The sequence below is a fragment of the Poecilia reticulata genome, chromosome 19 (genome assembly GCF_904066995.2).
Source record: "Poecilia reticulata chromosome 19, P_reticulata-male-v2, whole genome shotgun sequence".
Lineage (NCBI taxonomy): Eukaryota > Metazoa > Chordata > Actinopteri > Cyprinodontiformes > Poeciliidae > Poecilia > Poecilia reticulata.
In genome coordinates this window covers 5,317,255-5,332,306 of record NC_088848.1, presented here as the reverse complement: position 1 = coordinate 5,332,306, position 15,052 = coordinate 5,317,255, and the positions used below count along the sequence as shown (strand labels likewise).

At 39.1% G+C, this 15,052-nt stretch overlaps 1 protein-coding gene across 2 annotated transcripts in view; it reads right to left on the bottom strand.

Annotated features, from left to right (window-relative positions):
• Positions 1 to 15,052, bottom strand: part of svild (supervillin d) — a 49,277-nt gene that overhangs the window by 32,728 nt on the left and 1,497 nt on the right. For both annotated transcript variants that reach the window (XM_081600513.1, XM_081600514.1), the window contains exon 2: positions 1,244 to 1,728. In XM_081600513.1, coding sequence (XP_081456639.1) covers positions 1,244 to 1,608 — 365 coding nt within the window. In that variant the 5' untranslated portion in view covers positions 1,609 to 1,728. The remainder of the gene's footprint in view (positions 1 to 1,243; positions 1,729 to 15,052) is intronic.

Here is a 15,052-nt window from a genome sequence, read left to right as displayed (position 1 = left end):
GTTGTGCAGAGTGCTTACATGAAAGGTCAACACAACACAACTTTGGTTTCCAGCGAACGTCACAAACCTGACATGATGCCAAAAATATGACAGGTATGCACGATCAACAAGTGAAGGCAACATTTTGGTACTTCAAACAAAACACGACCATCCGTTTTCTGCATCTTCTGGCTGCATTTCGTCTAATATTTGTCTTTATCGTGGGGGACAAGTGGTACTCAAAATTGCCCATTTTTGTGAAATTCCCTTACACTCTAGAATTTTGTAAACAGAATTTTATCATTCTTATGACAAAAGGCCACATCATAGTAGAAAGAGGGAGCCTAAAGCATTTTTCGTGCAGGTGACCAGTTAACATCTAGTAGGAGGCAGAAGTCACAAGCCCTGTACCTCCAGTCTCTATTGACTGAAATAAACATTTTCTAATCTGCCAATAGCAAATCACAGAAAACTTGACTGCGCTAATAACTTTTTACCCCCTCCAGATCGAAACTTTGACACAAACTCAAATCATCCCTCTCCTTTGTTGCTCCCTCTGGCAGTTTCTATGGTTACAGACAAGTTCAGATATGTGCAGGCAGCACTATCCAGCGCTTGCTTACAGCTCAGACATCCCAGGTCCTAGGACTGGACATGCTCTTCCTCCGCGTATGTGCAAACCCCAGAGGAACATTCCAGGTGTGCAATGAGCAAACTTTAAGTCTTCGGACTAATCCTGATAATGTGGGTTAGTTTTTAACCCCCCAGCTTCCATCACCATATAAACCAAGTGAGTCAAATCACGCAGTACTGGGGAAAAATGGCTAATTAAATGTGCTAGCGCTGCTTTGCACACATCACCATTTTTGGAAGAGCTTCTCTTTGTGTTTACTTCAAACAGTACACAGCACTAAGTGTTCCCTTAATGGGTCAAGCTGTCTCCTCAGTGCTGTGAAAACAGCAAACTGCTTTATAGAAAGGCTGCCTTCACTTTGCTCGGAGATGCCTCAGAAGGAAGCCATAATGCTTAACTATATAACAGCTTAAGCAGATGCACATGCAAGTCGGCTCCAGCTAGGAGCTGAGTTTTCCATGCTGACATTTAAATGAAGCACGTGTTGCAGTGTGTTTTGTAGCGGCTCTGCCTCCTAAAGGACTCTGCCATCTGCAGCACTGCGTACTGCGGCTCTCGTAAACTTTATGTCTCGCTGACTGGCCTGCTGAAACATCCAGCAAAACAGATTTGTGTTTGTTCTGCACCCACCTGAAGCTGGAAGACGCCTCAATGGAGGACACAACCTCTGACTCTGTCTCTGTTTTAAGGTCAGAGTTTGCGTCTGACTCGTGGGTGGCCTCATCACCGGAGTCTGCCACTTTAGTTCTCATCCCCCTCCTGGAGTATGTTGGCTCTGACCCATTATCCTCGTGTTTCTCTCTCTCCTTGGTTCCCGAGGACTCTGTTTCGGATGTCTCACCAATTTTACGGTCCCTTCGGACATATTTAGGGGTGAATTCCTCCGTGTTGCCATAGCGCTCTGCCAACTCCCTCCTCCTTTCTGCCTTGTAGCGAGCGATGCGCTCAGCCTTCGTCTCCGGGGTCGAGCTCTGCAAGGTGTCTATTGCATCCATTAGGCAGTTCAGATCTGTCTGGCCGATGAGTTTCTGGGCGAGTGGTTCAACTGATCTGGTTTTTAGCTTTCAGTGGACGCTCCCTGGAAGGCAAGCGGTCACTCCAAAACCATGACAATGCTGCAAACAGAAAAGGAAAGACATATTAGTTCATGATTGACAAAACAGTTGTTTTGTCAACTAGACTCTTACACCATAAAAAAGATGTGTGCAAGCTCCCAATTTATGAAAATCACATTAAGATTCTCATTTGAACATTTATTCCACCAACTCACAGAGAGTGGGAGTGAAAAAGAGGGAGAGGGGGTGGAGGGGGAACTGAGAAACACATAAAACTAACCTTATAAGCTCATTTTATTGCTTGCTTGATTTGGGATTTGCACCAGTGCTAATCACCTACCTTGCAATGACTCAACATTTAAAACAAAAGCAAAGCCAGAGAAATCCTGCACGAGTATAAAAGTGTGTTCTACTCATGTTTTTATGCCTCAAATGTGCAAATTATTTTGGGTAAACATATATACAATGCCTTTCTAGCAACAGATGTAATTATTGTTTTTATTGGGATTTTGTGTGATATATGAACTGTGAAGAAGGAAAATGAGTCAGCCCAGATTTGCACACAGCAAAAACACAAAGTCTCACCAAGTATCCTTGGTACAGTTTCTAGTTCAAATATTTGAATACACATGAAATAAGACAAAACTGACTTACTATTAATTCTTAAAGCAGGATATGGGAGCTGACTTCAAGTAAATAATCTCTTATTATTAATTTTTAAAGAGTTCTAGATCCGCTAGTGGATTTTTTTTTTTTAAAGTATAATGAGAAATTTTCCCCATGTCCAACATTTCTAAGAAGGATTGTAAACAGCATCATGAAGAATAATTGTGATAACTTGCAGAAACCAGTTTCAAGCTGTCAGATGTCAAGTCAAATTTAAGTTAGTGTTGATTTATAGAGCATTTTTATAACAACTGAAGGTAAGTTAATCATGCTATAAAAAGGAACTACGTGCCTAGAAAATACATAATACCTGCTCTTTAATGCTTTAATTATCTGATTTGTCTGTTGAGGTGCAACAGCCGTTTCTTGACAAGTCTGCAACTGATTTATATCCCAACACGTTCTTAAAATTCTCCAAAACCTTACCCTGCACCCGTTTCTTCAATAATGTTCTGTACCTTGATAATAAACTAAATAATTTAATGTGAGGGCTGTTAGGCTACTTGTGATGGCAGCTTGCGGGAACAAATTTAATGTAGGAGCAATTAGAGTAAAAGAGGCTGAAAAGAAATGTAGGATGAGCTTCTAAGAGTTACCTTGTGGAAGAATTAGAAAATCATGCATTGCTTTTGTTTAATCTCACAACAGCATACTATACTTTGTGTTGGTCTGTCGCATAAAGTACCAGTTAAGGACAATAAAGTTTGTGGTTGTAATAGATTTTAAAGAGTACTAATACAATAGTAATTTTGCAAGGAACTTTTAATGGAAGGAATGAAAGGCAAGCTGGGTTTGCTTCCACCAGTTGCAATTATTAGATTTGTTAAATTTCCCTTTCTCAACATTTTAGCAGTAAAAACATCAAATAAATCGACTGCCTTTTGAAAACTAATAGCTTACAGTAAAAAGCTAGAAAAATCACAAGGTTGAGCTGAAGTCACTCTGTTCCATTGAGTAATCTCAGGGCAGAAAACCACAAGTTGGATGGATGTAGAGGCCTGAAAACGACAGACGCATAAATACAAGCCAGCTGACAACAGCAATAATGATTATGTGCCGTTTCTGACCACTCCACACATCAAGCACAGGGGCTTTTCCACAGACATTTCTCACAGCTAAAGCATGCCTATGATGTCTTAGAACAGTAAAGGGGAAGCAGGAGAGCAAGAGAGAAGTACAGTTACACTCTAGAGAGACTCAGATTTAATGAAGCCCCCAGGTCTCCCTCAAATTACAGGGCCTGACCTAACTCAATGTATGACTTCTCACATTTATAGGATATGGGAAAACATAATTCAGAGCGCTGAGCCTGGGCAGTGTTAGTAATGAGAGACTCGAAAGAAGGAAGGTAAAAAGGAAAGAATGAGGGGATAAACGAGCTGACTCAAATAGTCTATTCTGCCTTGCTGACAAGCTTGAACAAACCTGGAGTTTATCCTTTACGACTCTTTCTGGTCTATAAATACTGACCCATAACCATGATTTTGGCCCCATTAAAAAAAAATGCTGTAATGAAATACTGAAGTGAATCGTTAATGCCATTTAAGCAGCTGACTAGAGCCTGAGAATCTGAAAATTTCAGGTAATAAGATACCAAAACTGCAAAAGTAAGAAACACTGAAGGGATGAAATTATCACGTCCCAACTTAAAACTAAGTCACATAAACTCAAGAAATCAATCAATGCTCCTCTAAAAAAAGTAATATTGACAAACCTGAACTGAAAAAAAAAAGAAACAAGGAAGCAAAAGCTTAAAAACTAAAAAATAAATAAACTACTTGAAAGCTAAATACTGTAAAGGTTTGTGTGACTTGGCACTCACCAAAGTATGCAAGAATGCATTTTTTTTCTGTTTTCCAGTTGTTGCTTTTCTTTAGTTTTATAATTAATTCCAAGTCTGACAGAAACCTTTAATGTTCAGAGACTCTTAGAAAGAAAGACCTCACAACAAGCTGAATAAGCAAAGCAGGAAACGCACCAACAAACTCCTTCATAAAACAACACGATAAAGTCGCAGCAGCAAGCTGTTGCTCACTCCAAAACAAAGCCAACGTACTACCTTATGAAGGCAAGAGCTCCCGAGTTTGGATGATGGTTTCAGGACACTTACATAATCACCTAGGCGTCTACCTATAAAAGGAGTGCTACACAGTCCGCTTCAGTTTGGCCATTTAGACCAAGCACATTTAGGGTGCTTTGTTTGGAAGCTGCCGTAGTTATTTTAAGAAACAAAGAGGGGACTAAAAACACGGTGAGTCATATCTCACTTCTTTCAGCCGATATGGATGCATCTGGAATATATGCTTTGTTAGGAAATCAACAGCAATGAAACGGTGCATGGTGTTTTGGTGCTGAAATTTCATATTTAAAGTTATATACTCGGAAATACAGCAAAGTTACTTGCAGATAAGCAAACAAATTTGGCTAGTGAGTTCCTATCATTGCCAATACCGGTTCTACCTGCCAATTTATGCGGTCATATTTATTTCCCTGGTGACCGGGAACCTCCAGTTCCCGGTCACCAGGACGATTCTGTTGCTACACAGGGAGTTGTCACAGAGGACGAGCTGTCTCAACAAAGGCTAAATATGTCACCTCCTGACCATAGCAAAAACATTTCACCACAAGAGATTGTTTAATAAAGGAAGTTGCCCGTGAACATGGCAATACAAAAAGAAAATATCAAGAGAACAGACAGGCAGAGGCAGTGAGAAAGCCTGTTTTAACAGACAGACAGAGGTTTGAATTTCCTCTTTCAATAAACCAATTTGAATTTTAAACATCCTCCCACTCACAAAAAGTTCAGCAATTACAGGCAAGCAATTGCATAATGAAAGCAAATACCAGCAGCAATTGATCATAAAAGCAGAAGTTACAATGCAGCTCAACCATGATGATTAATCAAGACATTTAAATACAACCTGCTAAATAAACCCTAAGATCCAATATAAGGTTTGAATTCTTCTTATGTTGTGGTAGAATTTTCATATATTTGTGGACAAAATTATTATTATTCAATTATAACGTTCAACATTAGTCAGCATAAATTATGCAGCTGCTGCTAATACCGTCTTGATTATTGGATGCAGCAGAGAAGAACTCAAAAGGAGGAAGAAGTTGGTGTAAAAATATTCATGTAATCCTGCAATTTAAAATAAAGTACTGCAGCATGAGGACTGAGACGTAAGCACTAAATATCAAAACTAAGGAGTCCAAAGCTTCTCGTTTTGCTTTTCGCATGCGGTAAAGAATGCTTAACAAATTACTAAATGGAACCTTGGCAGCTAAAAAAAATAAAAAAAATCTTCTACACCAAACAATGGCATAAAAAGCTGCTGATAGAAGATTAGCACTTCATAGTTCCCCATGTACGACACATTGTGATTTGCCATTTTAGGAATATTACAGGAGGAAAATAAATACTTGAAACACTAGTAGGTGCATCTAAGTGAATCAAAATATAATTAAAAATGTTTAATTCAAGAATTCAGCTCAGAAAGTGAAACTATGTTATACATACATTGCAAACAGTGTTATATTTAAAAAACAATGCTATGTTGGTTTTGATGATCATGGCTTACAGCCAACCCCCCCCAAGAATAAGACAAAAGATTTTTGAACGTCCAAATCAAAACTGAAATCAATGTCTCCGTCTGACCGAGAAACCTTTACACCGGACCATTCTGTGCTTTTCCAACCTTCCTCCAGACTCTGGGACATTGATTTCCAATTGAAACGGAGTTTACTATATTGTGAAAAAAGGATTTCGGACCACCAAGCTGCTGCCTTTGTCTTCCTAGCCCAGATCAGACGCTTCTCGCTTTGTCTCTGGTTACAGAGTGTCTGAACAGAGTGGGACATTTACAGCAGGTATCTGGTATATGCAGTAATCAAGTAACAAATAAGCCTTTTTTTTTTCTTTTTACAAAATTTTTTCCTTCCACTTAACTTTCCTTTAATAAGGTTGCATTCAGCATTCTAAACAGTGAACTTTTGAGCAATAGCTTGTTGTGGCTTATCCTCTAGCAAATCAGTGGTCTTCCACATCATAGTGTCGACCGTAGTGTTGCATTTCTACATTAAACATGATTTATTTGATCCTACATAATATAATTTTTGGAGAAAATTTTGGGTTTTCATTGGCTTCAATTATTACCATTAAAAAGGTTGTAATATAAAACTGTGTGTTTAATTAGTTTAAATGTGAGCTTCCCTTTACAAGTAGCTATTGACGGTGTTTCTTACCCAAAAAGGACAAAAACATTTATATTTGAGATTAAGATAAAGAACAGGCAGAAACCCGCCAGAGGGCAAACGCTGACCTGTTGCCTAACAAACTGTTTTTCCTGCAGAAATCACATGCTCATACAAGAATGACAAAACAGGAATGCAGCCACAGCCCTCCTCAGGAACAGTCAATTTACATCGAAAAGGCTGCATGTCTCAAATGTAGCACAATTAAAGGAAATCCTTTTTATTTTACAAAGTGAGTGACCTGAAGGCTGGAAACAAAGAGGCAAACATTTTGTCTTTAACTAGTCATTTTTTAAAGACAACAGTGGAGTATGTCGTCTTATAACAATGCCATTTAAATTTATCAAAATGTACTTCCATTGAGTGGGTCTTGCTTTACCAGTATTTTTTTTTATGATTACTTTTTTTCCTTTCACAACTTAAAACCTTGAAATGACATTTAAAGAGATTTACCCCAGACACTGTAAACATTTTGACATATTCTTGGTTCAAAATGCACAAAACTGGATAACACTCAAACACCTGAAATAGTTTTTGTAGAAGGTTTATTATTGCTCTGTATGTTTACAACATGCTGGCACTGTTAACGTTCAGGAATCCACCTAAAGTTACCACAGACATCAGAGACCTATTAAGACACTGCTCTGCAGCCCTGGACAAAACAAGAGGAAACCATGTAAAAGAAGGCCAGCAGCTGACCCACTTTCCTCCAGAGGGAAGAAGGTGGAAACTTCGCTTCACGGAGAAAACCCAGGTTTCTGTACAGCATAATAAAAAATACACACACACATATGTGTGCGTGTATCTCTTTAATAAGAAGATACACACACCAAAGTTATGTCTTAGACCTTTTCAGCTATTCATATTTTCTGGAAATATGAAAAGTTCAAAAAGAAACACTGAGGAGTTGAATTAAGGAAACCTGGCTGACTTTCGAGAATGTCCTCAAAAATTAAAAACATATTTGATATCATTCGATTTCTGCAGCGTATTTAACACAATTTAGCATGATTTGTTTAATCAAAAACACCATAAGATCTAGGGCTGTGTAATAATATCAATTTTGCGATATATAGATATTTTCTTTCCTAGAACAAAAAACAAAAAAAAAACAAAAACAAAAACAAAAAAAAAACAAAAAAAAAAACAAAACAAAAAAAAAATCGATATTCATCCGCAAGTATCGCAACATCCAACTGTCACCTTGCTCACTCACTGCTTGCTTCACCGGGGGAGTGATTCGGTCATCAGGCTTAGAGTGATTCCTTCAGATGTTAAGTGTCAAGGTTAAAAAGGTATCATTTACTTTACAAATGCATGTAAGCTACAGTTTGTACTATTTCAATGAAAAGAAACATGTTTTCTCACCACTTCTTTAATTCATTTTGTCCAGCTGTCGACATTAAGTCTGTGTCCATGTCCAACCAGAGCCAGGTATTGTGTAGTTGGTGCTTTTAATCAGTTTTCAGTTAAATTAACTCAATCCAACTCTATAACAGTCATAAAATGTCACCAAAATCACTGTGTCCCTCTAAAATCTTTCAGAAAATCGCAAAAGTGTATTGAATTGTATTGTTTGCTGAATATCGCAATACATATCGTATTGTGAGCAGAATATCGTGTATCGTATTGTGAGATTATTGTATCACTACAGCCCTAATAAGATCAATAACTACCTGACAGACAGCAGTTTGAGAGACTGAACGGTCAGCAGCCCCACAGGGGACTTTACTCTCACCATTTCTTTTCATTGTGTACACCTCCAACTTCCAGCACAAGTCAAATCCCTGTCATCTGCAAAAATTTTCCACTGACTCAGCATTTGTCGGGTGAATCAGAGATGGACGAGAAGCGGTGTGGAAACAATCACCTTCACTTAAATGTGAACAAAACAAGAAATTGATTGATTCAAGAGAAACAGGGTTAGGTCAAACACTATTTCCATATTGGGAGAAAAAGTGGAGGTGGTTGAAAACTTTAGGTCCTTCAGTGTTTGAAGAAAGATTCTGCATATTTTCTATAAGTCGGTTGTGCATACAGACCAGCGTCCATAGCCATCAGCATCTATAAAAACTCTATGAAGAACCTTCGATAATATGAGTTACAACAACATTTAATTTCCCTTTGGGATTAATAAAGTATTTTTGAATTGAATGTTCCGCAATTAACTCTAACCTTATGAGCGCATATTAAGCTCTAGCTTCAATGAATTAAAATGACACAAACAAGACATAAGAAAGGAAGAGAGCGAGAACAAGTCATCAGCTTTTAAGCCACCCTTATGTAGCAATCAGCCACATTAGAGTGGCCAACATGTTTCTCATTAAAAACTAATCTTTATGCACTAAAAGCGGTTTAGGCACACTGCCTCCAACAACTGGGGGAACAAAGTTTTAATTGAAATTTCAAAGGCTTACAACACTAGAAAGAAAAGGTTGGAAGGATGATCCTGACAGGAGGGCGTGTTTGTCTTCGACAGCACAAGCTCTTCTTTCACAAGACCGGACTCCACTCAACCTTTCAGCCGTAACGACGAGGAGCAAAGAGGGAGTGACGTGGATTAAGTGGCAGAGGAAAGAAAAGCGGCAGAAGGAGGAAGAGAAGCCTCGCTGGAGAAGCGGATACAGAAAGCCCAAGAGGAAACACTGGAAGTTGTAAAGCGTGATCATCAGGAGGATGAAGAGAACTGCAAAGGTCAAAGAAGTGAGAATGAGGGAAGGAGATAAAAATGTAGAACAGAACGGGCTTTAGTTGAGCGTGTGTTCCAGGAAGTCAAAGACATCTAGTCAAGTGTTAAGGAGGAGCAGGGGGGCAAAGGATGGAGTTAAAAACAGGGCCTGAGAGTAATCCTTCCCTCTGTCCCTCCCTCTTCCTCCTCTGTGCTTTAGGAAGACACAAACTCCCCTAAATCCCTTTTACCAGAAGTCCTGCTGACTGTATCCAGTCACCCGAAAGGCAGTTGACATAATAACCCCCCGGAGGCACTCATGCTTGTTTTCAGCTTTGCCTTAGTAAGTGACACTGTAAAGACCTACTGACCTGGTCAGGTCTGAGCCGTCCCTGTCACCACAGAGACAAAGAACGCTGCCTAACCTTCTGTAACGGTTCAGCATTACACACACCAGAACAGCATGTGTGTGTGTGTTTTCCCACTCTACTTACAGGCTGGGCTCTTTGTCCCAGTCTTCCGGCTTTCCATTTGCTGCTTTCACAGGAACCATTAAATGTGACGTAAAGGAAAGCAAGCACACGCATACACAATACCATGCAAACTGACAGACATCTAGCAAGAACATCGCAGAAAACAGACCATTAGGCATACACACAACAAGACTGCAATCAGGGAAGCCTGAGAGATGAGAAGGATGGGTGGGGTTTACAGTGCTGTATCTAGCCAGACGATCATATGCATGCACACAAACACACGTTTATACAACAGACATGGTGAAACCTTTCAGATGTTTCATGCAAGCCAGAAAGAAACATCCACTTAGTTTTTTTTTTTGAAAGACATATGGTGTGGAAGAGCTACAGTTGGAGCTCTTACCATTCAACCTGCATCTTATTTAGTTTGTGTAGAAGCACCTCCACCCCTTCAGACTTCATTTGCATTTATTTTTGCTTACTCCTGACAGAAAAAGCACAAATGGACAATGGCTTCTCACAGGTTACTTTATCCAGGCAATAATCTTGTTCTTTTTTTATCTGATCTATTCATTTCCCTGCAAACTTTCTGTTTCCCTTCTAGTTTCCCAATGACATTTTCTGTGCTCGTTTGACGCTGCTGTGCAAGGACTTTGATTCAAAGTCAGACAAATGAATTTTGACAAGCTGAAGTAAAACCTCTCATTGGCCAGAAAGTGAATGACAACAGCCCATTTTCCAATTAAAGTGAATGTGGCCAACCATTACCACACTCCTGACAATAACTCTGGGTGAGTATGTATACATGAACCATATTTCTGGCTGCTTGCAGAGTTCACTGCTGAGCAACAACAGAGCCGTCATCCCAAAGAAACCATAATGAGATTTTTCCTCACCCCAAAAACGTTTCAATGTGGACTCTATTCCCAGAATATTCTGTCTGCAAAATAAGAGCAAGGGCAAAGCTGGATGTAGAAAAGCAAGCGGTACGAGGGGGGGTGAGAATCATTGGGGTGGAATGTGTCGTCCAGAGTATCCTGCTGGTGGGGTTTCTCCCTCCTGGCTCTCTGGTGTCCACTGTGCAGAGCAGACACCATCTGGCCAGCTGGAATGTAACTGAGGAGGGGGCTGGAAGAGTTAAAGGATCTGCTGTCTTACAGGGGGGTGTAGGGAGGTAGCACAGAGATGGAGCATTAGCTGTCGATGCATTAACCATTTCATGACAGACACTTTAAACTAATTAAGGCCTACACAGTTGGGTTTAAACCTCACACATCTACAAAACAAGTTTGTTTTACCAAATGGCTACAGCTGGTATAAAAATTTCATCATGTCATGTCAGCAAAGGCAAATGGTCATCCCCAAACTTAAAAACAAATGTTTATCATACTACTGCCTTAAAACAACAATTTGCAAGAAAAAAAACAGCTTATTTGTAAAGCAGCAGAATGCGGGCTAGCTTAAAAAATAAATAAAAGCTTGTAAAACTCCCAGTATTGTTAAAAACATCAGAATGACTAAAAGATAATAATATCCTACACCAGAAACACATTTCCCTGAAAACAAATGCAAAATGTATTGCATATGCAGTCTATGTGTTCTTGCTTTAATGATTAGTATGTTATATTTTAGCAGCAGTAAGAGTAAATAGTGCTTTTGCGTTTTAAATAAAAGCAATCTGTTCATGTTACTTTTTGTTTTAAAACGTCTTGTGTAATTTCAACAATACCATGGAAACATGAGCATCTACTACAGGTTCACGCCTCAAGTCTACAGCAAAATTCTGTTTCTATAATCTGCATTATCTTTCACAACTCTGAAGAAGAAACTCAATTTGTGTAGATATAACTGCAAAAGTTCCCGAATGCAAGTAAAAATAAGGCATAAAGAAGAAATTCCTGTTTCAGTGAGATTGGCGAACATTGCATATTAATTCCTTTTCCAATCTGTATTGGAGCAGCCTGATGGCCTGGTATGGTTTACCGATTATACATTAGAGCATCCATGTATTATTCATTGATGTTTAATGGCAACATCTGTTACTCACATGGGCATTAATGCAATGGCCAGCGGGTAGACATGAATGGAAAGAGCTGGTCATTATAGCACTTGTTTTGAGTGCGCATGTTATTCTCATGCTTTGTTTTCATTGGTGATGTTAACTCAAATGTTGCCATAACACAAGGTGTGAATCCAGCATGGGATAGTTTTATATGCAATAGAAAATATATTGTGTATAAAAAAAACAAAGGTGCCATGCAAGAAAAACTAAACGGGATTAGGATTTTGATTCAGACCCTGGAAGGGGTCCAACGACCAAGTTGGCTTCATAAATATGTCTTAGCTTGAGGGTGACCCCTCATACTCTTCCCTCTGGACATCCTTGGTGTCCCACCATCATTTCCCTTCTGCATTATATAAATATTTGTACTGCAAGACTTCATGCAGCAGTTCAACTATAACTGAAAGTAAATGAGAAAAAAGATGGACCCAGAAAAAAGGGGAGAGGGATGGGGATGTGAACTTTTACAGTTCAGTTGACATATTTTATTTAACTGTTAAGTAACACAGCCAAGTAGTGCACAGCTCAGGCCAGGGAGAACTCCCAGAGAGAATGAAGGAGTATCTGGAGTAAGAATTGAATAATGTCTTTTGTCTTATTCATGTTGTTATATTCAACTATTTGATCATCAGCAAGGCGAGTTTCTGACTCTACAGTGACTTCAGAAACTTGGAACATTTACAGCAGCAGCTAAAATGCAGCGGAGATGCAACATCACTTTAAAAAGGTAAAAGTCATTCAATACTAGAAGAGGAAAAAAAATTATGCCATTTATTGAACATGTGGTACCTATACAGTACAGCAAAATAAACCTGTACCTTTCATCAGTACAGTAGACCCCCAGTACTCACAGACCAGAAGAGCTCTGCTAAAGCTAAAATCCATGAATACTTCAGACCCTCCACTAAAAATGCTTAATACCTCCCTATTTTAATAGTTCAAACAGTAAATGCACTTTGTTATGCATTGATACGCACAGTGGAAACTGTATCGGTGCTGACGCATAGGATAACATCTACAGTCTTCCTTATCTCAACTCTTGGGCTCCAATCAGCAGCGAGGAAAATAAATCACGCTTCTGAATCAGCTGCTTCACAAACACCAGTCAATTTTGTGTCACGTAGAAACTGCATCCGAGTATATAGCGTCCAAAGATGTATAAAATGAAGTCAGATGACAGACCAACAGAAAGATGCAGTAGCCCATACAGTCCCTGTGATTGACATTGCAAAGGGTGAGAATACAGAGATTTGTTAAAACACTAAAATGCTATCTCCACAACCAGTCATATAGTTCTGTAAGCCATGGACACACACTGTAATTGTTAAAAAATTAGCTGTGCAAAACGCGGCCGCACAGCCAACTGAGGTAAACCCAAAAAAACTCCCATTAAGTGTCCCCATTTAATGGGAACGGCATGTGTCAGGAGGTGGTTGATGAAAATGCTTTCATCAAGACTGATCCGATATTTGAGATTTGATGTGGGCATCCCAAGTTAGACTGGAGCCGTGAGAATAAAAACTGTATGGACTACTTTAGAGTGGAAAGTGTATATTAATAGACTGCACGGTGATTTGACAGAGAGGGAGAATATTTGATCCGAGTTAACTTTTAAAAAGTTCTGGGAAGGATGACTTTGCACAACAGCCAAGTAGTGCACAGTACTGCAACACGAAGCCTAAAATACATTGTAATTTTTCATTTGAATAATTTCACTGGTCCAGGAATTGAAACCTGATTATTTCCTGGTTATGTTCAGTTGAACTAAAGGGAAAAAATTCCAGTACAGAACAAAACATGTCTCTGCAGCAGAGGCCCTCATCTGGGACACAGTCAGAGGAACTCTTGCCCAAGTTAAAAAAAAAAAAACAAAAAAACAAGATTCCTGCAAGGGCAATGAAACACCAGCCCCTACCGACTGAAAAAAGTTATTCAGGAGATTAAAACCAGATAACCTTCACCTTTGCTTATCAATGACAACAACCTCATTGTTCAAGAAAAAAAAGAAAAGAAAAGAAAAAAAGAGCCATTGGAATCTGCATGAACACCTTCTGCTCCAGCTGTTCTAATACACCGGCTTCTAACTCTCAACACCATCACAGCAGCAATAGCAATAACATAAAGTGAGATTTTAACATGACACATCAAGCTCAATTCAGATGTATATTCTTCTTGCCATCTTGCACAACTGTGTGTGAATCGGGGAGGTTTGGGGAGGCCTGTTGTGACACAAGCAGCTGGGATGCCTTGGAGCAGGAAAATGACAGGTTGGTGTGCCTCAAATTCCATAACCTATAGGTATGAGGGCTCAGTATGGTTCATTCACTTCATTATGTTGAAAAAGCAAGAGTTACTTCTAAAACGATAGCTACCACACCTAAAAATAACTGACAACTTTCTCTCTGCACCTGCAAAAAACAGATCATACATACTTCAAGATTAGTTTAGTCTCAAGGGAAACTATTAAATGTCTGGCAAAACGAAGTAAATGGACGCAGGACGATCAACAGCTGTACAATATAATCCAAAGTTGACAGTAAGGCTGCATTTAGTCTGTTTAATGGAACTCTGGTATGTTTGACTCGAAAGTCCGGTTCGCTTGGGGAGGTATGAATGCACTGTCAAACTCTGATGTGGACCAAAATACCAAACTCTGGTCCACCTAAAAACTGAGGTCTCAGTTCAGTTGAATGCAAATGCTTCAAAAGCAAGAAGCGGACAATAGCGCAGAGCATTCTGGGTAAATGGAACCAAAATAAACGCTTGTTATCTAGCTAAAACAGAAGAAAAATGGCTTGTAGGCTTGTAGGTTTTAAAAAAAGACAAACTCTACAATCACAAAAATTTCACGCCACTCCATTTTTGCTTATATTGCTTGTTTCCATTTGAGGAAATAGAAAGTTGCATTCTTTTACGTGTTGTTTTCTTGAGTGATTCTTGATGCAGCGCCACCACAGGCAAAGGGGTGAGCAGGGGTTTAGTTCATTTGACAGTGCAGTGTGGTAGCAAATTGAACCAGCAGAAAATGTAACAAATGCTTCAATTTTGGTCCCTAATCAAACCAAGTCTGCTGGACTATCAGGTGTGAAAAGATCCTAAGAGTTTCAAAACTACCAAAAGGTTTTCATCATTCCTTTCCTCAAATTTTAATAAGATTCAACAGAAAGCATAAGAGTGACTAGAGATTTCTCACAACTGGAGCACAGAGGAAACTTAAAATAAATGTTAACATAAATAGATTTGAGAGTTTAACACATT